Below are 24307 nucleotides of genomic sequence, written 5' to 3' on the forward strand. Positions count from 1 at the left end.
TGTCTCCTTGCCTAACACCTTTCTTTATGGGAATTTTGTTACTTTCTTTATGCAGAACTATGGTTGCTGTGCAGCCACTATATATATCTTCGAGCACTTTCACGTACGGCTCGTCTACCCCCTGATTTCGCAATGCCTGCATCACCGCCGAGGTTTCAACTGAGTCAAATGCTTTTTCGTAATCAATGAATGCTATGTATAAGGGCTGGTTATATTCCGAGCATTTTTCTATCACCTGATTGATGGTATGGATATGATCGATAGTAGAGTACCGTTTCCGAAACCCTGCTTGATCCTTTGCTTGATTACAGTCTAAGGTTGTCCTAATTCTATTAGCGATTAACTATTCTATTAGCGATCGAAAGCCATACTTGCACGATAAAAAAAATTATTACAGCGCCCATTGGCAGTTGCAGCCGCTGGGAGCTATTACGTGTGGGTCCCCTTCCGCTTCATATCACCCAGCTTCTGTGAGAGGTGCTTCCGCACCTGCTTCAGCCTCTTGCTTTTCTCCTCGCCTTCCACGTCGCCCATGTAGACGTGGAAAAGTGCTGCACAGAAGAACAAAAGTCATGGCACATTAGAACATAACTTTGTGAGCAACTAGTTGGAAGAATGATAAAGGCAAACTTTATCTGTCATGTAAAGGTGAGAAATAATCCATGTTTTCGCATTACCTGTGCAAATGATATCAAAATGGGCACTGAGGCTCATATCCAGTACACATGAAAATCAGCTCAAGCTTGTTTTGCTTATTTTTTCAAACATTAAAATGACACCAAAGAGGTACGCTGAGAATGCTATTCTTAATTCAAGAATACAGAACAGCACAGGTGAGGGATGCTCAGCATTACCTTCAAATGAAGCGTGATTCAGTGACCAGCTTAGTCCACACACGACCTGAACCAGTGTTTCATGCAATGCAGCACAGGGTCAAAAGGTGCTACTGAATGCCTTCTTTTGAAAAAAGGTCACATAGCCGGAGAGTCTGTGCCCGCAAAATGCTATTTATACCCACAAGAGGGCCGCCGCACTCCGGTAAGGCTTATACCCTCAACTAGGTAGCTGGCAAATCGAGCAAACAAAAAACATAACCCAAAGGAAAATTCTCAATAATTAGTAGCAGTCAAAATATTTCATAACATATGCTGGACAAATTAAAAGGTGTACCCCATGACCATCAAAACGCATGCACAGTCTTTATATACATATCGCACATCCCAGGCTAACACAGAAAGGATATACAGTAGCCGACGGGTAATTCGGACTCCAATAATTCGGACTTGTAGGATATTTCGGACTTCAGTGAGGCACCGTCAGTCACCCCATAGAAGCGCATACATATTCGCGACGGATATTTCGGACTTTAAAAATCCAAAAGTTCGATTTTTCGGACTAATTTCAGTCCCCTGCAGGCCAAAATCTGCCATCTTATCGGCTTTTCGCCGGCGCAACAAGTGGATTGGCTCTGCAGTTGGATTGGCTTGACATGGTTTCGGTGCCCCATTTTTGCCAGGAGAGGCCCCTGCAATCTCTGCCACTTCGAGGTGGCAGTCGGATTGTCATCGCCGTCAACCTGCTTTTGTCGCCAACGCTGACGCGGGCAGCTATCTCTTTGTGCTTTGTCTCATACGTCCGCCGTGTTGTCACACGAGTCTCTCCGACCGCGTCAACCGAGTGGCGCGCCGTCAATCCTTTGGCCGTTTTGTGATTGCGTCCGGCGGTTCCACCACTCTGAACGAAAAGTGCCTCATTTTTGCGTGTTTGACGAGCGGTGTGGTGCGCACTCGGGCTGTGGACATGGCCCCGCCGGTGCTGCCGGGTCCGTCAAAGAAGCGTGGGAGCTATTCTACCATGACCCTTTGGTGCAAATACAAGCGCAAATCGTCGCCAGCAAAAGAAATTTGCCGCAAGGTAAAATCAGCGACTTTTTTAAGCCGATTTCCTCTGAATAAAGTGATTTTTTGTGCTTCACGGATTTTTCGGACTGTTCGATTATTCAGACCATTTTTCAGGTCCTTTCAAGTCCGAAAAAACGGTCGGCGACTGTACTGGTGCCACTGGCAGGAAACATATTGCACCCAAATATCCACAAGACATGTGCTCACACGCTTTGTGCAAACCTGATGTTATCGCCAACCTATAATGCAAGAAACGACGAGATCGTAACCGTTTACATTAGCTCCTGCTGAATTTCACGATTTATGCAAGTGCAACATGCCTTTTATCAACTTGGAATAAAAAGCTGCCTTTCAAGAGCTTTACTTCTGAATATACTCTGAAAATACATACCGCAGCAAACCCACGAAATACAGAGCACCCAGCTGTCTTATGCGGAGCACTGAACTTACATCCTAGTTATGCAGCAAATCCACCAATCTTTTCTATGCACGGGTGTACCTATCCACTTTGTTTCCTTAAGTGATGCACTGAGTAAAATTCAGGACATTCATCTCTGCCTTTTAGGGCATGACATGACAGCCTTCATGCTTCCTGTCTTGGCTTCCCTTGCATATCCTCATTTGCATATGTGCTTTCCAACTCATCAAATCACTAATTCATTAATCTGTACCTCTGCTATTCCAGAAAAACTCAACATACAGCAGCAAGCTAAAAGATAATGTATTGAGAAACAAAGCTGGTACTGAGAAACAAAGCTCTATCTGAACCAAGCCTTGCAAATGTGCCTGTGTAGCCTAGGAGCCAAAGGGTTCTGAGTTTGATTCCCATCTCAAAGGAGCTACATGAGTTGGCTCCCTATGCCAACTACGCCATGCCATGTGGTCTTGTAATGCTACACAATTTATCGATAAATCAGTGCCCAGCCATGCCACCTGCAAGAGGTGTGCTCCGATTTTTTATTCACAATGACAGCGCTGGATTTTCTGCACAACAGTACTGTTGCGTTAAAAGGTCTGCATGAGTCAGTTGTTCAATGCTTGACTGCATAGAGTCTAACCATATGACACCAAACAGTTACATGCATCAGCATTGTTGCAGCCCCAATCTCAAGCTTTGCTTCAATTGCAGACGCCTTTTTATCCTTTAGACATTACTGAAAGCAAATAGAAAAACTCACCTTTTAGTGCCGAGACCTTTTCTGGTGAAAGGGCAGGCTTCACTTCTGTCATGCCAAGTGACCTCGACTTGTTCGACAGTACCCCAGTGACGCTGCGGCTCCTCATTTGGTCTGGCGTCCAGTAGAGGTGAGCCGCAGCACGACAGAACATTGAGTCAGTCGGCGATTTGAGAAGTACGTCCCACGCACTCCGATCAACCCATGCATTTGCGCCTGCATACACCTGCAGCGAATTCCCAGAATTTTACATTGGTGCACTAATAGAACTCACATTTCAAGTCCAAATGTTGAGAAACTGTAGAGAAAGCACAAATACATGCATACATACATTTTGCTTTGCAGTAAGCAGTATCTTAAATCATGACAATATTCAGAAAGGTGCAATAGTAGTATACTTTTTTTTTTTTTAGTAACACAGAAATTTGAGCTAGTTGGTTCCTCTTCGATAGTTTATCGGTGCTGCGACAGGGGACGAGGAACAAGAAGAGACAAGACAAGTGCTCGGGGCGAGCGCTTGTCTTGTCGTCTCTTCTTGTTCCTCGTCCCCTGTCGCAGCGCCGGTAAAATATCGAAGTAGTATACTTGCTCCTGCTCTTTTCCATGTTCTCTATACACCGTGGTGCACTGGCTTCAAGTGCATGCTTTTTAGAGGCCAGTTTAGCCCTGAAACAATCCCAATCACGCAATCTACTCCTGGAACTACAGCAGTTTTGATTGATAAACACTTCATTGGTGAGGTACAAAGGCGAAGAGGCAACCACAGCCATGGTAACTGATTCACGAGGCAAACTCATATACGGACTAACTATACGAACCAAATGCATCCGCACAACGGAAGAGGTGGCAATAGCCCTAGCAATCTCTGAAGCAAACCGAAGAAAACACAGTTACTGGATAGTCTCGAACTTGTAAGCTGCCTGTCGAGCCTACCAAAACAACAGGATTAATCACATAGCAAACCACAACTACTACTGGTTGACAAAGAGTCTCTAAGAATGCCTGGCTGAGAAGCACTTGGTTACCGAGTGGTAGGTGCTAACATTACGATGCAAGGATTGCAATTTCTTGGCTGTATGAAAAAGGTAGTTAAGCAATTTGCTGAAAATCAGAATGGCAGTAGCAGAGATGGTCGACAATCGGGGGTTGTGAGTGCACTGGCATGAACGGTGGTTGAGAAAGATAAGCTCAGATATCTAAAGCAGGAAAGAGAGGAAAAAGGTGCAGTGTTTGGAAATGATTTCATGAGGTTTAGGGTAGGTTATAAGGTATGCTGCTTATGTGAACTCCAGAGACAAACAAACATCAAAGTGATTTTTTTGGTAAAAGATGTGAAGGCCGGGAAATTGGGCTAGCTGGGAGGCAAGAGGGCATAGCCAGACAGAACAGAGTAAGTGAGGGAACGCTCTTCATGGAGTGCCCCAAGAGAGTTCATAGAGGTAGGACAAATGGGTATTTACTTGCAAGTGAGCCACTCAGAGAGGAAGAAAATGAGGTACAGTACATGCTGGAGCCACAAGCAATAAATTTCTGAAAAAAAAAAGAAAAAGAAAAAAAAAAGGATATGCCAAACCTGCCAAATATGCCAAATCTACGGTTATCAGTGATCACAGCATGTACTTGAGTATGGGAAGGTAAAAGAAAGGTGTTCTGGAAAAGCAGGAACATGTCCTGAGAAGCTGATGAGCAAAGGAGAAAAAAAGTCATCTTGAGAAAATGAGAAATGCGAATCTAAGCCATCTGCTCAAGAGTCTTACCAAAGCATGCCAGTGAGATATGGAGGTTTTAAAGGGAAGAAGGTTTGCCTGGTTAAGAATCGTAGTATTGATGCATGACAGGGTGCCGGTGTCTCGGGTTTCACTGAAATAGGAACAAAAATCTTCAGGTGTGGTCAAGGTGGTTGCCGAATATAGCGTATGTAATGCTGTCCTCATCGAGAGCGGAACAGATAGCATTAGCAATCAGGGCCACTTCGAGCTCCCGCAGAGTGAAAGGGCAGTCTAGATCTAGATTAGGTTCACCCGTGTAGGCCAGACAGAAAACAGAACAGTAGATAGAAGGCAATTACCTTCCCATCGTCTCGGGTAGAACCTATAATGCTGTCTTGCTCACCAGCCCTGTCGAACTCGCAGCTGCCGTCTTCAGCTTCGATGTCCTCATCACCTGAGGATTTTTGTGCAAGATAAAAGAATTTTAGTAAACCTCAGCAGTAAAGTAAATGACAAGGCAAATTGACTACTGTTGCTTGACACACAGGCCATTCACATTCACATTTAACAAATAAGTTGGCCAATGATTATTGTACTCTCTAATGGGAACTTTTATGGTCTGCCCATTAGATCGACCATGCTTGTCCAACACTTAATTTCAACAAAAAAATATACTGTCATGGAAATGTACCCTGAAGAACATGTCCAAGGTAGCTCATTAAAAAAAGTAGTTTTCAAAAACAATTTCAAAACAAATTTGGTGGATAGGTCAGTTTTCAACAGTTTGCACAACCTTCACTTTGAAGCCTTGCAAAATGTAATTATTTGCACCCAGTTTTCCAGCTATATATATATTGGTACTCCACATACTCCCAATGCGGTAACAGCTATAAAAAAAAAACAATGAAGCACAGCAGATTTTGAAAACTTTTCAAATTATGAAGGAGAATACAGTGAAAGCTTGTTAATTCAAATTTTCGGATAATTTGAACTAAACTACTTGGTCCGGCCAAGAACTATAGACATCTGTGTACAAAAAAGCCTGTTCATTCAAAAGCGAGTCGGTTCTGCTACGGATAATTGAAACTTGCGATTAAATACTTAATTCGAGCCCTGTTAATTTGAAAATACAGACAAATACTGTCAGCGCGGTCCCAGCTAATGCCCATGAATGGCTAGGGGCACCACAGATTACGTGAGAGAACTTTTTTTTTTTCTTTGCGAGAGTCGTTCTTCCTTCCACCCAACAGTCGTCAACGGAAACACATAACGCTGGCTTTGAGCATCGTTCACTTCAAAAGGTGTTTGCTGGTTTCGCGCATTTAAATGATTGATTGTCAGCAGACGGTGCCAGCCCCAATCCAGCTCAGCATGGTAACACGAATGTACTGTTCTGAAAACGAGGCTTGCACAACTGGACAAGCACTTGCACACTTGCACTCTGCCAATCCTCCCCCCCCCCCCCCTGCCACTAGTGCTAACATCAAAAAGGTAAATACACTATGATGTTACTGCTGGGCCCAATCTTAACACTGCCAAGAAATAAATGCGTTGTGGACCATGATAGCGCAAAACGGAGGGATGCGCTAACGACTAACGCCTTTTTTTTTTTTTTTCAAATTCTTAGGCACAAATTGGGGATGGGAGAATTCATTACGCGAGTGGGTTCGTTATGCAGATAAATATGGTAAATTTACCATAATGCAAATGGTTCTTGTCTGTCTTTTTGAGGCCATTCGATAATTTGAACATCGGATAATCCAAACTTTTTTCCTAGTCCCGCGAAGTTTGAATTAGTGAGCTATTACCGCATCTCGAAAAATATAAAACTCAAAACTAGCAACTTCGTAATATGATTATAGGTCCTTTTGGTAATATCCACACTAAATTTTGACTGCCTGGCAAGCCTAGCTCAAGTTTAAGGGTGCATGTTCATTTGCAAGCAATACACAAGTTGTAAATTGTGAACGTTTACAAAAGTGGCCTATCTTTAATTTCTTGGAACGTGTTCAATCATGAGCTTTTGCATGTTGCGTTACTTTTGTATTTCAGGGCATAAAATAATGGATATGACCCTGTTAGCAGTATTGCTCCTACAGATAGGCAGCTGGTTGGAAAGACAGAGTCCAAATTTTAAGCAACCAAAAAGTCGGTGAATAGAAAAGAACACCATTTGTTTTTGCACTAACAGGTTTGTAATCATATCTGCCCCTAAAAAGACTCAGCAATGTTTAATTACCTTCATCTGGGCTTTGCCATGACTTCCTGAATCTGCCATGCACACTTGATAGATCTGCCACAAGTAATATTAAGAACTTGTCACTGCACGAATAAACTGAAGAATTGAAGAACTATTCACAGACTGAATGGTCACTTCAGTTGGGCATGAGCTTTCTACCTGCCGCTCTGGCCATAGCAGCAATTCTGTTAATAAAGATATAGGCAAGAAACAAAAGGGCATTCTGAAGTATCATTTCTGAAAGCTGGAAAGAAATTGAAGAAGGCCTTTCTTTTCTACAGGACTTTCAAAATTTGAAACGCATCTTGTTCGCAATCAAGGGTATTTTCCAACATGGAGACTTATCTGGCACTCCAAAATCAGTATGGAACTCGCCAGCTCAAAAAAACTAGACTTCGGACAGCACAGGCTGGTATGTGGACACGCCAGATCGGCTATGATTTTTATGGCCTGCTGCCACTACTAAGACGCACTCTTCAACTGGAGTGCACAGTCATTACAAATAGTAGACTTCCCTATCTCAAGCCAACACATCATGGCAGTGGAAAATCTGCACATACTAAGTGCCATGCTTTCTTTCCCCAAGAAATCTTGCCACAAGAATGTATTATCTATATGGATGCTGCCATGCTAGCTGTAGATGCAACTCAACACATATACACAGCCTGGTTCAACCAAACTATTCGTGCACAGGACTACCAACATCACACCACCAACTTTCTGTTCCAGAGTATGCAAGCCAAACTGCAAGTGGTATCTCAATTCAGCCCTGATGCATGACAATGGTACATTCAAGCATTATCATCTATACAGACTTGCAAGTAACATACCGAACCAGTTCCAATGTACACTACAGCACTCACGCCACTTTTTAAGACTATGATTTACTGGGTCTCCGCAGATTCTAATCTGCCAGGCAACAAGGAAGGTCTATCGACTAGCACGTGCATATCTACTCTTCATGCTAGCAAAGACCTAGCTCCTGCTTATACACAAACAATATGCTGCCAAGCTCCTCGAGAAGCCGACCTTATATTTCAGCGCAAAATAAATTGCTCTCGCTGCTCTGGCACCTTGCAACCACAGCAACCCCTTTCACCTGACTTCTCACTTAAGCAGACCATTACATTTTGCAATATCAAAATGGTGATGCCGCTGACTCCACATCACCACCACCCCTTGCTACACCAGGGCTGACTTAGAACACCTGCTCTGGGACTACCCCAGATGCACACTCTCCAGCAACGCACCCTGAACACTGTACCACTGGAACTTCGGCCAACCTCTCTCTGGTTCTGGGCACGTTCCCCTCTCCCTTACCAAACCAACTCGCTCCACAGCAGTGTCTGTAGGACGCAATACTATAAAATAAACATTTAAAATCAGTCATGCTCCCAGTATTTCTGTCAACCTTGCCAGAGGCCTCTTTAAAATGAGCTTCCTGAGATTGAGCCTGCCAGATTGTAATAGAGAAAGTGAACACCTAAGAGGGCTTGACTAATGCGTGGTGAATGCATGTAACAGTAATGACAACGCACATATTGCTTGGACCAGAGTTTCCTGCTTACAATGTTTGCTTGTCCAAGCCAGGATATTAGTAACAAGCCCTTAATTAGCCCGGCAATAGCGATCAAACACTGCATAACAAGATTGCTCACCAAACATGTCTTGGCCATTGTTGCTGGCCACTGCATCAGTGCATGGCAATACCGGATGCACTGATGTCATTACTGCAGGCAGTGACGGCACTTCTGGATGCACTGCTGGCATCACTGCCTGCAGTGATGGCACTGCTGGAAGTATTGCTGGCATCACTGTAGGCACTACTGGAGGCTGTGCTGTAAAATTGATACCCTGATTACACATTCACACACAAACGTGTACATTTAAACATAAATCCTTAAACTAGGACATGCCTTTTCTGCACTGTGTCTACACATCTTTTACGGCTATAAAATCAACAATAGGTTACACATTCTGTCCCTAGGCCACACAGACATGCTCTTACGGCATGGTTAAAGCAATGCTTTATACCTGCGTCGCGCCTGGTAACTTGGGCAACATATATGACATTCTTCCTCCCTAGCGTGCTCTCGTGGATAATGGCAAGACAGCAAATAATTAACATCTACCATCTACCAAGATAAATTATGACTAACTAGTGTTTTTACATGTCATGCTAGGTTTACCCACATTACACCTCCGCAACTGTTTTCCTTTTTCCAGCGTTTAGTGTTTTTACATGTCATGCTAGGTTTACCCACATTACACCTCCGCAACTGTTTTCCTTTTTCCAGCGTTTAAGCAATGTATTTTGAGTGGAAGCAGCACTATTACTAGAAACTGGCATGACTAGAAACTGCTTACCTGAATGATGTGGGACATTGTGAGTGGCTGCAGTCTTGGTCAAGGTGGCAGGTATCGCAGTCCGTTCTGCAACATTGATATGTTTAAACCTTCAGATCAAACATTCATATGAGATCTGTAAAAAGCAAATGGTGTCTATATGTATGTCACGAAATCGGCGCACCTTTTTATTAAGGCAGCGTGACACCGCATTAAAGGTTCGACGTCTTTCAAGAAATGGCTTCCTCCCAACGCGAGGAGAGCGCGTAGCCTTGTACGCATCGGTGTCACCCTCTTTCTCATCACTCGGCGATGACGGTGACTCAACCGGCCAGAATGTGCTCATCCTATCTAGATTTTTTGACGACGCATAGCCAATGACGACACGGGGCTCGACGGGAGGAAAAGTGAACGCTTCAACAAGCAAAGTTAAGTGTGTGCGTGCAAGCCTCGGCATGCTGGAACAGACAGACGCGGCGCGCCCTATTAATGGAGGTCACGTCGCTTGAGTCAATCAGTCAGTGTGTGAACTAGTATTATGACGTGTTCGCAAGTGCTTCTCCTCAACTTCCGGGAATCACCCGCTGCTGGCAAGCCCAGACCTGCAAGGGAGCGGCACTCGTCTTGCATGACGGCCACATCGTGACTCTCAAGGCGTCGGACTGCAACAGCGCCCGGTGAACAATTTGGTGTTTGTTTATTTGACTCTCTCGTGTATTCTGTATTGTAAAGCCTTTGTGTTATTAATACCTCTTTAGCTGAATGCTTAGCGTTGTTTTCTGCGAACCTCTCGTCTGTGCATTTTTAGTGTTCATGTGTAATCCTCTGTATTGCCTCTTGCAGTATATAAAGTTTTGTTACTTCTGACTCTGACCCTTACTCTGGCTTGAACCAGCGAAAGCTGGGCACCAAACGGCCACCCCCTTCTGTCACTACAAAGTACTTAAATTCCGGCTGAGCTTGCCACGCAAGTCGAGGGCATCTCCTTTACGACCGGGACAGCTACCCCCACTCACTCTAAGGGTGTCTGGGAGTGTGCGCACCATTAAGGACGCATCGTTAATAATATCTACCACATACTAATTTAATAAATCTTTTTGGAACGAAAGGCATGAAGTTAATGAGGCAAACATAGCTGTTAATATGAAAAGCAAGAGTTTATCACAAGAGTCTATTCTTTCTAATGAGCTACAGGCCTTGTTGAACTTCCTAGGCTACCTGTATTGCACAAAATTTTGCAATAGTCTTACACAAAGCATCTGAACTCTTAAGAAATTTGCTATGTAATTGGCCTTTACTGAAAAAAAATATATATTTCAAGCTTATTAGAAAAAAATCATGCTATAAGCAAGACCATTTGCTAAAGCAGTATTGATAAACTTAACCATGCACTTTCCTCACCTAGATCCCGCAGGTCATCATGCCTGGCTGCAGCAGTAGCTGGTGGTGCTGGGAGCATTGCTGTAAAAGTGACACATTTACATTCACTTTCATGCATCATAAATTACATTTGGATAGGACCCCTAAGAGGCAAGGTATCCACACTGACATTGAGATACACACAGAATAATTTGGAGCGCTACCCAGGTAGCCGCTTGGTGGCGAAACATGGTAATGCAATCAACAGTCAAACCTAGATTACAGCTGTGCTGCTCCTACTTGGGAAATGCTAGGGGCCTTCTCGGCATTGCAGAAGTGAGGGGTATGAGATGACATAACTCATGCTGCACTGCGTTTACAGCGAGTCACATTTTGGCTCGCGGACTGTGGCAAGTATGCAGCCTTCTCAGTAACGATGCTGTGCAAGTTCAGCAATCATGCCCCAAGACTCATTCAGTGTTAGTTACGCAAGCTTCATTACCCCTCACTTCCCTGTGTAACACCGAGAAATGGTAGTCTAGGTCTCCTAGGGAATGAGGCTTGAGGCTCACTTGTTAAGGAGGCCACGCATGCACAGATTGTGGCTGTATTTGTCTGCCGGTGGCCACCTGTGTGGTGCTCTGAACAAATTTGTGAGTGCCTGTACAGGCCAACAACGCTAACACAGGGGCCAGTATGTTGATCATATTTGGAGACTTGCGCAATTCTAGTTGAGTTGCCCAAGGGGGAAGATAAAACACAACACACGACACAAGCGCAACACTTCTATCCATTCCATTGTGTAATCCTGCAAATCTGTACAGGCCATTTCATCAATTAGATTAAGACAATAAAGGTGCCGTTTTAAGCACTACTGCTACCCAGCCACTGTACTATACCAGATAAGCAAAACAAACAGGATTCCAGATGTGTTCGTAAAGCTCACTTGCCTTTCTTTTTCTGAGCCCGTTCAGGAGGTGCTGCACTAACGTGCACATCCATCGATGATGCATATATCACCCTGCTTTCTGAAATTTTGACGTAAAAGGTCATGTTAGATGCTATGCATCTCAAAGGCAACATTTAGCACCACATTATAATATTCAACTTTGTTCTTTTCATAAAAAGACAAAGACCTCTCCCATTATCTATCGATCCTGCCTCGAGTTTGAACATGCCACTGCAGTCCCATTTTCCTTCACAATGTGCTTTAATGGGAAGTTAACTCCAGAACTCCAACTTATGTTGTCAGCATTATTAATACTAATACGTTTTCTCCCAGTACTATTAAAGCATCCCATTATCTGCTTGCCAGCTGACTTGTCCATGCTTGCATGCAACCAGATTATACACTCACCAGATGAAAAAATTTTCTGTATTAGGCTCTTCTGCAGCTCAATGTTGAGTTGGCGAAGTTCTTTTACTTCGGTTTTTAATTCTTCACACTCAGCTGTGCAGCTGCTAAGTCCATTAGCAGCAGCATCCTTCTCTGCGAGCCGTTGCTTAATTATTCCTAGCTCTTTGTGCAGTGTGCGCACCTCTTCTTCTAAGGCTGCACATCTGCACTTGGAGGTTTCCTCTTGTATGTTGTCCTCCATTGAATCCAGAAGCTCCATCTCATGCTTCCGCTGCACCTCCTTGCGGAGCTTTTTAGTTGGCTGTGCTACGTGCAATCATAATTGATCAGGAGTGCCCACATGCAGCTTATAAATTCCACTGGAATGTATTCACATATTCCTGAGTTGGCTTCTTGAAAAAAAAAACTGAAACCACCATGAGCCTTAAGTATCTGTTGTGAACAAGTCATGATCTCATTCCATTTGTCATGCATGCATACCTTGAGCTAAATACAGCTTACATATGCCTCATAGAACAACATAAGCAGCGAGTGCGACACTGCATCTACCATGGTACGGCATCTAGTGCTCCCTTCCTTTTCATTGATTTTTGGAAAGGGCTCATATCACTTAGCGTTATGCAGTTTATGAACAAAGTGTCATTTTAACTACTATTATAGCCAATAATTGTGAAAAAAAGTGTTTTTCCAATAATGTCTAATATCAGCACTGCATTAGCTGGAGCATGGCCACTGGCAACAAGCAGTTTCAGGCAGCTGTTCTTGCCATTAAAAAATTGCCCAGTATGGTATCTAGAAAATTGCATCCTGTGCCAGAGACAACATAGGACTTGCTGTATTTGTCTACCTAAATATTGGCCCCATCTTTGTGCACTGCAAAAACCAGTGCAATGAAACAGTAGTAATCAGCCCAACTAGAAACAATTCTTTTCCTCAGTATTTCTCAAATGGGGGTCCGTGAAGGAATTGTCTGGGTCCGAGGTACCCATGCCCACAAAACAAAGAAAAAGGCTGCGTGAGAGCTCTAGCCTGGCTAGACAGCTTTGCAGGGTTAGTAGCTTTGACTCAATTTTGAATGAAGCGCTCTCACATAACTGTGGCACCACTCTGCATAAAATTGCAAGCCCCCCCCCCCCCCCCGCCCCCTCTTCCTTTCTGGGAAATACACTGTACCTAATCCACAACTTTGAAAAAATCCCCACAGTTGACCTTTCAGCATTTTAAAGATCAACAAATAAAGTCCGATTTAATAAGGGGGCCTGAATGTGCAGTAAAATTTGAATATGAACACCTGTGAATGCAAAACGAATAAACATAAGGCAAGACCTGCATTATGCCCCTAAGCATCAACTGTCATCTTTTAATAAACTACAACAATCTCATAATCTAACCATGACATAATGATAGCTTTCACAGTTAAAGGCTAACTATACTCAACACTCTCGTTATAAAAGGCTGGTCAAGCCTATAATATACCTCTATCAACACCTTGCTCAACACCTTTGGTTTTGCATGCACTGACATGCCAAAGAATTGACAAAAAAAGAAAAACAATTCCAAACTGTGCTTGCCAGTGTTGCACCTGCATCTCTAGCAATCGGGCTGATCAAATATAAGAGCTCACAAACTCGTGTCTTCAGTTTAGATAAAAGCATGATGATGTCACATATGTTGGGAGGATTAATGTCGACCGATAAATAATTGCCCTTTGTGGCAGATGATAGATACCTATTACAAAATAAAAGGAGGACATCTTGTACAATGACAGCTTATAAGGCCAAAATGCTCATACTTTAAACCAATTTTTTATACAGCAGGCTGATGTTTTCACACTTCTTAGAAAGTGCCACATCTTGTGAAAAAGAATCACTTTATTAGTAGAGATATGTCATTTTTCCCCATTTAAGAAGCAGATCTGACATCTGTGCTTAGAGTTCACATCATACCTTTGCATCTGCATCCATCCCATCCCCCTTACTGCCACCATTTGGTCTCCAGCAACATAGACAGGACACTGGCATGGTAAGAAGAGTGCTGCTGTTTTGCAATCTAGCATTAGGATATGAAACAATTTGCAGTAAACAAGGTGCAGTTACCAACCTTTTCCTTTTCTCTGCTCGTCCTCTTCATGCTGCTGGGTAGTACTGCCCTTCTGCGGCGTTTCTCTGCATGATTTGCCATTTCCTCTTCCGTTTCTGCAATAGCAGAAAGGTGGTTTAGGTAACCAAAGCAGGGCGATCAGCTACTGGAATTTCTTTCAAAACAGCTATGGCAAGAGGCACAACTTGGGGCTGCCACAGTCAACTTGACCTCGAATAGGCCAGCACGGTGTGCAGTGGTCTGCAATTGTGGTGCACGGAGTAGGGCCACTAAGTGCCCCCAACAGAGCTTGTGTGTAGTGCCACCTTATGTATGAAAGCTTCATGGCAAGCAGTGTAGCTAGCAAGGCATCGTTCATAATGAAGTAATAATGAAGTAATTACTCATTAATATCCAACAATGTGCAGCCACATGACTAGTACAAAGGACACCTTTCCAGCTTCCATACAAAAATTGCAAAATCTCTCCTGGTTCAAGGGTTGAACTTGTGACCATGCTTAACTGGGACCATCACTACTATTCGAGTTTACCAGGACAGCTAGCACAAGGTAAGGACGATCAAATTGGTCAACTCGTGGCAAATTGGTCAATTTGCTCTTGCCCTACCATATGCTATCCATTCTGCTTAGCTCAGTAAGTAGAGTGACTGCCCCAGTCAGGTAGTGCAAGTTCAAACGCTGAACCAGATTGCACTTCCCTTCTAATATTTTAGAATGTTTCTGTGAAAGCTGTATGCTTTTCCCTTGTAGCTGTAATGGCTGCACTTGTGTCAATACTAATGAATAAGTGCTCTCTTACCGCAAATGTTTAACTTGGGGAACTCCCCTAAACATTGGAGTGGCCATTCAGGATCTACAATCAATTTGGAGTGTTTCAATGGGGAATAGCATTCACACTTGCTGACATGAATTTCCACCTCAAACGCAAAAGTAACAAGCCCTCAAGGCTCTATTGCCAAATCCAAATTATATGAATTTAAAATACCTGAAAACCTGAAGGCAATAGAGGCAGTGTATGTGTGCCTGCGAAACACAAAAATACACTTATCTAGAAGTGTTTAAGCGTACGGATATGACGTCAGCAGTTACTAAGCAAATGTTGCAATCGGTAGTTTTCTGTGTGTTCAAGAACTCTTCATCCCACAGTCGGCACCAAAATGCCAAAGCCAATGGTCTAGCTCAGATAATGTATGTATTCATGTCACAGGTTGGCATGTGCACTGACTCATGAGTCCACATGTAGTTGAGTGTAAGTTCGAATGAGTTGATATCACTGTAGTGGTTACTGTAAATGTGAGTGGGCATGAGAGCAAGTGGTCATGAGTATAATTAAGTGAATTGCCCTATATGGTGCCGACCATATGCTTCAAGTTACACATGTGCTGGAAAAAACTAAGACATGGAATTCACAGGCAACAGCATTGTCAAGAATGATATGACATGAGCCGTGGTATATATAGCTTTATAGATATGTTGCCCTACATGCACGAGTACACATTTTGCAAATAGAAGATTGCAGAATTTGCACTGTGTTACAGAATTCGAAGTCCACCCGCGGTTTATTATTGCTGGCTAATTAGTCTTTCTTTAACGCCAGATTGTTTACTGAAGTTCATATAGGCACATGCGTACGCATGCAGTTTTGATCAGGTTCATATATGAGCTATTCCGCTGCAGCTAGCTCGATCACTTCCCAATCTCAGCTATGTATGTACACGCGACAGCATCAAGTGTGCCCCAATGGAAATCTCTAGACGGCACATATGCACAATTACGAGACGAACTGCACAGTTTGTATAAAAGAAAATAAGGGATCTATCTACTCGCGCGCAACACCCAGGTTACTTCACATGCGATGAAATGCACCGTGAGTCGCGCATCACATCGGCTGTGCACGTCACTTCACCAGAGCTCACTATGGCAACCTAAATTGTAAAAGTCATAATGCGCGCGCGCGGTAAATAATGTATACGTATAACACTTACCGGTCAGATGCAGAATTCTCGCGTCGTAATAGCCTCCTTGGGTGGTGTCGTTACCATGCCAGTAGGCTTGATAGGTTTTTGCCGCATCAAAATCGGCCACATTGTTCGGAGAAAAGTGCTCGATATCAGTATGCTGAACAACAGCTACCGTTAAGTCACAACGGTATTCGACTAAACAATACATGTCGATCTTGATGATGGCCTTAAAGCGTGTAGAAACACCGAAAGCAGTACAAGCGAAGAAACAAACAAAGACGTGCAGAGCGAGCAGCGAGCGACGAAGAGCGGGCAGAGGACTCAGAGAAGCGAACACGCCCATCTTAGTGCCGTTAGCACCGTTAGAGGCAGGGCTGGGCGGGGCCGGTGTGGTGCATTCCCGTCGTGCAGCGCGCGCTAGCAGACGACGCTGTTAAAACAGCAATACGTGCTTCCCTCCTGCAATGATCAATAGCAAGACTCTACGAATAAAAAAAAAATGCGTGCGGTCGGCCTTATTATCCCGATGGCCTGTTTCATCCCGCGGGCTGTAAGTGAGCCGCGCGCTGCTCATGCTGAGACACTCGGCGCACGCAGCGCACGCTCCACTGGTGTGCGCGCGTCATCGTGTCTGACGCCACTTCCTATGCTCCAGCGCAGAGGCAGTGTTTCATGTGTCTCAGCCGAAGACACCGAACCAACCTAACTTCCTTCATACTTCCGTTAGCTTCTTTTATCCTTCCGTTAGCCAAACACCGCATCGATCCTTTTGTCCTCTTGCGATATTTCTAGCTGCTGAGAGATAGCCTTTTCATTCTCAGTGGAACCGTGTCTACGGTAAAAGTGCGCGAAAGGCTGGCGCTCTGTACGCGGTGAACTCGCTTTATTTTGCGATGACAGGAAAGCGGCGACAGCGTTACAGGCGCTACCTCGAACCGGGAACAAGTGTTGAAGTCCCTAGACAGACTGTCGCCAATGCAAGCAAAAGAGCCAAAAAGACTTCAGCTGTTGTTCAGGTAGGTGTGCTTTATCCTATTAATGATGTAAGATCTCAGCAAGATTTTTTTTTTCCTTGGAGTTACAATTTAAACACATGGATTGGCATCGCAATTACTGCAGAGGCGCCGATTTAATATATAAGCGGGCACGGTGAGGCCGCCACCCTTACAAATGTCCCAATTTTAGAACCAGGTTGCAGTTTATTTTTCTGGGCAATAAAATCCATGAAATGTGTGGTTGCTGTAATTCGCTGCAAAGAATGGAAATTGCAATGCTTACGGAGAAAACGGCAAGCTGCATTATGTTTATTTTCATTTGCAGGACAACCAGCATGCAGGTACAGATGAATCCGCAAGTGTTCATGCAGAGGAGGCGCTGGTTCATGTCACTGAAGGCTCAAGTCCAAGTAGTACAGAGGCAACACAAGGTGATGCTGAAATGCAGCCTGCGTATGCAGATGACACTGCCGACTCTGACAGTAGTGACCATGAGTCTCAAGCACACTACAACTCTGACGAAGAGTCTGCGGCATGCAATGCCAATGAAAGCATGGAACAGGATGATGAGAATGTTGAAGATGAAGCTGAACAGCAAGACTTTTGTAATGATTTCGACACCTACATTGGGAACCTTTCAAAGGAAACATTGCCACATCAGCCAACTACTAAAGCACAAGCACTGCTGTTGATTTTGTCTTACATTGTCACGGCTGGGCTTACTTGGTCGCAAGTAAAAGGTCTTCTCATACTTTTGAATGCCCTCTTTGGAAAAGAAGTTGTGCCACCTACCCCGTATATGCTGAGAAAGTTATGGAAAGACAAAAAAAAGGCACTGAGCCTACACTTATTCTGCCAGCGCTGCCATGAGTATCATGGAAGCACTCATGAAATATCCAGCAGCAGTGAGGTCACTTGTGGCAACTGTCACATCAAAACTACTGTAAAAAATTTAATAGGAGTTGGAAGCTTCTTTGTGATTTTCGACCTCAAGCAACAGTTATCAGATTTGATCAGGCGTTCTTGCTCCGTTCTTTTTCAAAATCTTCAGAATTTGTCTACACTTATCCGGGAGCCAGGAATATACAGAGATATTACTGATGGTGACCTGTACAGGAGTATTCGCCGTCAACTCAGCATGACATGGAGTGACATCACTCTTACTTTCAACACTGATGGAGCACCTGTTTTTGAGTCATCAAAAAGCTCCATCTGGCCCATTCAAGTGATGGTGAATGAGCTTCCCTTCGAGCTTCGGTGGCGAAATGTGACCCTCACGGGACTTTGGTTCGCAAAGGAACATCCACCAATGCACATTTTTATGCTGAAGTTTGTTGAGGAACTGCAAAATATTGGCACAATTGTGTGGTCCCATACAGGCACCATCGTAAAGTCTTCAGTCCATGCGATTCTGTGCTGTGTGGATTCACCGGCAAGGGCATCCATCCTCAACATGAAACAATTTAATGGTTATTATGGGTGCAGCTGGTGCCTTGAGGAAGGTACATGTGTCGATGGTAAGTTTCATTCATTATTATACTTCATAAGGGCGTTTCATTTCCAATGGGTCCACAGTAATAACAACAATTTGGTGTCATAATGACACTATGAAGCTGCAAACTTATTGGTAAGCAAAAGCAACACAGCAATAAACACCGATATACCAAATAAACCAACCCAATGTATGCCTGCCTACTAACTGTTAGGTACATATAAGTGAAGGAAGTTTATTTTAATTGCATGCTTTTTGAACATAATCAGATGGTGAGGATGAAATCGACGGTTGAAGAGTCAAAATGCACTGCTATATTTCAGGAGTGAAAATTGTAATTTTGCTGTAAAAGAACTGCAGACTGGGCTAGTTGGTGTTGCTTCATAATGGTGGTTTAACAGCGCAGAACAGACACAGACCAAGAAAGAGACAAGCACACGAACCAGCACTAATTTTGCTGCCATTTTCCGAACACTTGTAAAGATTGGAGCCGTGCCTGCTGAAGGATGAACATTTATTGCTACCTTTCTGTGAGGACGTAGCAGTCTGCTTAAAATGACCATTAGCCATGCAGTTTCATGTCTTGATTTTGGTAGTACAACTGGCTGTACCTGGCATGGCACTCTGCTTCCATCAGAGCGGACAAAATTCTCGCATAGTATTCCAAAGTGCAGCTCTCATGGGCCTGTTGCTGTGTTGTGTTGATGGTGAGGGGATAATAGTCACAGTGCATGCGGAGGAAACCACAGGAGTAGGGTACAATGTTAGCATAGGAAAAAAATCGGGGCATTGCATGAGTAGGCAAGAGCAGTGGCGACTCCTAGTTCCCTTGTGTGCAGCCAAAGCCATGACTCAGCATTTGTCTATAGCATTTATGGTTTGAACACAACACTTGAACTCAAATATCACATTGTAGAGAAGCATAGTCATTGACTAGTGTTTTTTTTTATTACCTTTATCTTTATTGTGCTACTCTGGGATGTTTTAACAATTTTAGTGATAGGTTCTGTGTTAAAAGTTTTTAGTTTAGGGGAAGCCATAGAATGTGCATTTGTGTTACTTTGTTGAACGGCAGTTTTTGATATTTGACCATACGAAACCATCCAGAGGCAATAAAATTTTAGCTTGCAATCTGGCCTGATGCTTAGCTTAAAATTTTACTTTTGTAACCCCAAAATCTTCAATGGTGGCCTACTTTGTATCATGAGGAATGCTGCATGGCGGTTAGTGCAGACTTGGGTTGTATCTGACTGTAGTAGATGGTAATGTAGCATGTTTTCAATTTTTACAGGCACAGTCAAGTACCTTTACAATGGCCAGCTAGCCTGTGAACGCACGCATAGGGCTGTGCTTCAAGCAATGCGAAATGCAGCACAGTCTGAAGACACCTTTGAAGGCTTCAAGGGGCCATCCCCAGTGTTTAAACTGAAAGGCCTTGACCTCGTATGGGGTCTACCTCCAGACTATATGCACTGTGTACTGGAGGGCGTTACAAAACAGCTGGCTGACCTGTGGCTGTCAGTTACAGGATCACAGTTCTACATCGGGCGACACATCAGACTTTTGGACTCTAGACTACGTGCCATTAAGCCTCCCATAACCTTTTCTAGAACCGGACGACCCCTCTCGGAGCGTGCATATTGGAAGGCAACTGAGTGGCGGTACTGGCTCTTGTTTTATAGTGTCCCTTGCCTATCAGGGCTCCTTCCTCGGGCCTACCTTGTGCATTTTGGACTCCTTGTGAAGGCAGTGTTTTTGTTGCTGAAGGACACTGTGAGTGAAAGTGACATTTGTGCAGCTGAAAAATTATTGTTCTCGTTTGTGCAACAGATGGCTCGGCTGTACAGTCAAACAGCGATGACGTTCAATGTTCACCAGCTGCTACATCTGCCTAAGGCAACGCGCATGTTTGGCCCACTGTGGGGCACATCAACTTTTCCTTTTGAGGATGGAGTTGGCCGTGCACTGCGGCTTGTGTCAGCAGCCAAGCTTGTTCCTATTCAGGTGGCTGAACGATGCATTATGCATCAAACATATCGAGATTTGGAAAGCCAGTTGGAACTTCCTGCTCATTTGGCTTGCGCCAAGAAAAATATTGGGGCTCAGTGTAAAAGGACCTATCAGACATGTGCTCTCGGTATACCGCATTCTATTTCTTTTTCTGAACACCTTGGAAATATTTTCAACTTAAAATTTGGCTGTATACCACAAATGTCAAGGTACTTTCGTGCTCAAATTGGCAGCATTATTGTGCACAGTTCAGATTATTCGACACCAAAGAAGACCTGCTCATGCTATGTCAAAATGATAGATGGGTTTTATTGCTGTATACTTGGAATTTATGTAATCGGAGGCTCTGTGTATTTACACACTCAAAGATTACTTGCCACACCACTAGTGTTTGATGTGCCTCATATTGTGCAATGTCAACATCCACCTGCTGCTCAAAATAATTCTCTGTATTGTTCTGATGATGTGGCTGTGCAGTGTGTGTTTTTTTATGTAGATAATGTTTCGTACTTGTGTGAGGTGCCTAATCAGAAAGAAAGGGACTGATACTGGAGTAATGCATATTTTGTTTATTTTATGGGGTTTGCTGTGCCAAAGTGACCTGGGATATCAGGTGTGAAAGAAGTGAACAAGGGTTCAACAGGGTGTTGACAAGTTCCCTTGTCGAAACTCGAAACATGGCATGGCTTGTCAACTGAAGCTCCCCATCAATCTGTGTTCATTTCTGTTTTGTACTGTATAGCCATCTTCCTCTTGTTCTACCTTGAGATATGAGAGACGTTTAGTTTGGTTTGTGGGGTTTAACGTCCCAAAGCGACTCAGGCTATGAGAGACGACGTAGTGGAGGGCTCAGGAAATTTCGACCACCTAGGATTCGTTAGCATGCCCTGACATCGCACAGCACACAGGCACCTTGCTTTTTCACCTCCATCGAAAAGTGGCCACTGCGGCCGGGCCCGCATCCTTGGGCACAGTAGTTGAGCACCCTAACCACTGCACCACCACGGCGGGATAGGATATGAAAGACATTGTAGTTGTGGGCTGCAGATATTTTCGACCAAATGGGAATTTGTAACATGTGCTGGCATTGCACAATTCATGAGTTCAAATAATGTAAAAATGCTGTTGTGCCCATAGGCTGACATGAAATTCTCTGACGAAACTTAAATGACATGCCTTTTTGCATTCTCATAGGATGATTATGCTTTTCTCTTGTTTCTTTAGTGTTTGAAATGTTTGCTGCATTTAGTATAATGCTAGTTGTAGTAGTAGTATAAAACATTTATTTGGGCTACATAAGTTAAGTGGTGTAGTGTGAGGTTGGTCGGGTCCTCAGTCCAGGACTCCGCTGACTGCTGCCGCTGCCCAAGCTCTCGCTAGCAAGATTCTTTGTGTCGCTAGGTCGGAACTATACAGGGCCACCTCCTAATCTGCCCACGTTGGGTTTTCTTTGCGAGGTATGGCTTGGTTTTCTTGGCAAGCCCATACCATATGGTAAAGGTCTGCTTTCTGGCCGCAAAATGTGCATTCAAGTGACAAAGTACCCGGACTAATTTTGTGCAGTCTAGCTGGGCTATTTTAGGACGTTTGTAAATTCCTTAGGTGACACTCCTCTGATTTATCGAGTCCTTTAGCAGGTGCTGGGCATGTTTGGCTCGCTAAGTGGACATGTTGCAGTATTTTGATATGTGGTCATGTGGGTGGAGTGATGAGGGATCTCGTGAGAAGAATGCTCGGGCTGTGGCATGTGCACACTCGTTTCCCTGTACCCCTTGTTGACCAGGCACCCATATTAACTAATACTTTGTCTCAGGCCTGGTGTTTGGCTCGAGATAGAATTTCACAGGCCATGGGAGCAACCTGGCCTTACATGTGGTTTCTGTAGGTTGTTTTGGACTCTGTGACGATGTATATAGAATTGGTATGTTTTGCAGCTAATGCAATCACTATCTCCTCCATTTGTGCGACGTCTGAATTTCTAGCCGTCGGCCCCACTGCCGTATGACCTAGACAAATGACGGCTGGTGTTGTGATGCCTTCGCAGGGATCCGCAGCATTCACGAGCATTCACATTTGTCCTTAGAGTAGTTCGTATCCATCGTCCCAGCTCATGCTTTGCGTCGTGCCTCGTGATATTAGGGATGAATATTGTGTGGTAGGGGCATGGTGTGGAGTTTTTCCCTCCATTCATATGGTATGTCCTGTCTCTACTGCATGGTGCAAAGAAGGCTAATGCTGAGCTGTTCAAGTACTTGCAGTCCAGTGACGGTACCAGAGAGACGGAATGTTTGCGTTACAAGATGAGTTTGTTGATGGTATTGTCCACGCAAAGTTTAAGGATCCGGTCGCTAGATGCAGTGAGAGGTAGCCCTAGTCCGCCCACTTGTAGGCCATGTAAAGTATAGTGTCGAGTTACTTGAGGTCGTTCTTTCGTAGCTTGAGGTATGGGGTTACTTACGCGTAGGTTATGCGGCTGATGACAAAGGCCTGGATTAGTTCAGCATGTGGTGTACCATTCTTCTTGGTTGTAATATGTGAGATCATTCTGCTGGTTTGTTCACATGTTGTCCGAAGCTTAGCGATACTGTCACGTTGATCCCTTTGTTGCTAATGTACAGGCTGACGATGTGAATGGTGTCTGCTTAAGGAATGGGTGTATCGTGGATCGTAATTTGGATCGGTTCGTTGTTGCCACGGGGGTGCATGACTAGATGTTTTGACTTAAGTAAAAAAAATGAACAAGTGAAAAAGAACAGCAGGTAATTCCGCAGTCGGTGACACAGTTTTGCACAGTGTTGATGGCTTTCTGGAGGGCATCCTCGACCTGTGCCACATTACCTCTTGGTGCCAGATGGTGATGTCATCTGCATGCAGGGCATGGTGTATGCCTTCTATGGCGTTGAGTCGGTCCGGTACATGCAAAAGGGCCAGGTTAAAAAGAAGCGACGAGAGCACTGCCTTTTGGGGTGTGCCCTTAGTGTCCATGTGGATATGAATGAGGTTGGATCTTGGATCTTGTATATTTGACTATTTTCCTGGAATTCCTTCACTTAGTTGTAGGTGCAGACTCCAGAGTGCATGCTTTGAAGGTTGTCCAAGATTTTGGAGTGTCTGACATTGCGGAATGATCCCTTTAGGTCAAGTGCCAATATGGTGCGAAAGCCTCGTTTACGGGCTGAGTCAACGACATCATGTTTGAGTTGCAGGGGGGACATCTTGAGTTGATAGGTGGCTTCGGAAACCAAACATACTGTGGTGCAGTAAGTTGTCTTCAAAGTAGCTAGGGAAGCGGAGCTGTACTGCTTTCTCCATTAGCTTGCCCATGCATGATGTGAGGGATATCGGGCGGAGATTAAAGATTATGATTTCCTTCTCGTGTTTGGGTATGAAGCTCACGTCTGCGGTTTTCCATTCATGCGATAGCGTCCTGCAATGCATAGTATGCATTACATATTGTCATAATTTTTTTTTTATTTTTTTTATGTTTATTTCAGCCATTTATTACACCTTCTGCTTTGTTGTTGTGGTCCAACATATGTAATAAATCAGATTGCTGTATGTGACAACCTCAAACTGACATTTCTTTATGCTGTGTATGCTACAGGGGTGTAGCATACACAGCATAAAGTGTATGCTGTGTATGCTGTGTAGCATAGGGTGTATG

General features: G+C 44.0%; 2 protein-coding genes across 2 annotated transcripts; one reads left to right on the top strand and one right to left on the bottom strand.

Annotated features, from left to right (window-relative positions):
* Nucleotides 1–201: 201 nt before the first annotated feature.
* On the bottom strand, nucleotides 202–11731 carry LOC146184431 (uncharacterized). Its single transcript, XM_084608532.1, has 8 exons — nucleotides 11680–11731; nucleotides 10772–10831; nucleotides 9392–9457; nucleotides 8683–8862; nucleotides 7025–7078; nucleotides 5145–5239; nucleotides 3080–3302; nucleotides 202–551 (listed from the first exon to the last, which is right to left on the bottom strand). Exons 1-8 carry the CDS (start codon nucleotides 11729–11731, stop codon nucleotides 430–432), a joined length of 852 nt encoding a protein of 283 aa, XP_084464658.1. The 3' UTR covers nucleotides 202–429.
* A 5652-nt stretch (nucleotides 11732–17383) lies between these two features.
* LOC146184432 (uncharacterized) lies at nucleotides 17384–22519 on the top strand. Its single transcript, XM_084609386.1, has 2 exons — nucleotides 17384–18658; nucleotides 19925–22519. Exons 1-2 carry the CDS (start codon nucleotides 17584–17586, stop codon nucleotides 21187–21189), a joined length of 2340 nt encoding a protein of 779 aa, XP_084465512.1. The 5' UTR covers nucleotides 17384–17583; the 3' UTR covers nucleotides 21190–22519.
* Nucleotides 22520–24307: the final 1788 nt, after the last annotated feature.

The sequence above is a fragment of the Amblyomma maculatum genome, chromosome 7 (assembly GCF_055883805.1).
Source record: "Amblyomma maculatum isolate TAMU_Amacu chromosome 7, ASM5588380v1, whole genome shotgun sequence".
Taxonomy (NCBI): domain Eukaryota; kingdom Metazoa; phylum Arthropoda; class Arachnida; order Ixodida; family Ixodidae; genus Amblyomma; species Amblyomma maculatum.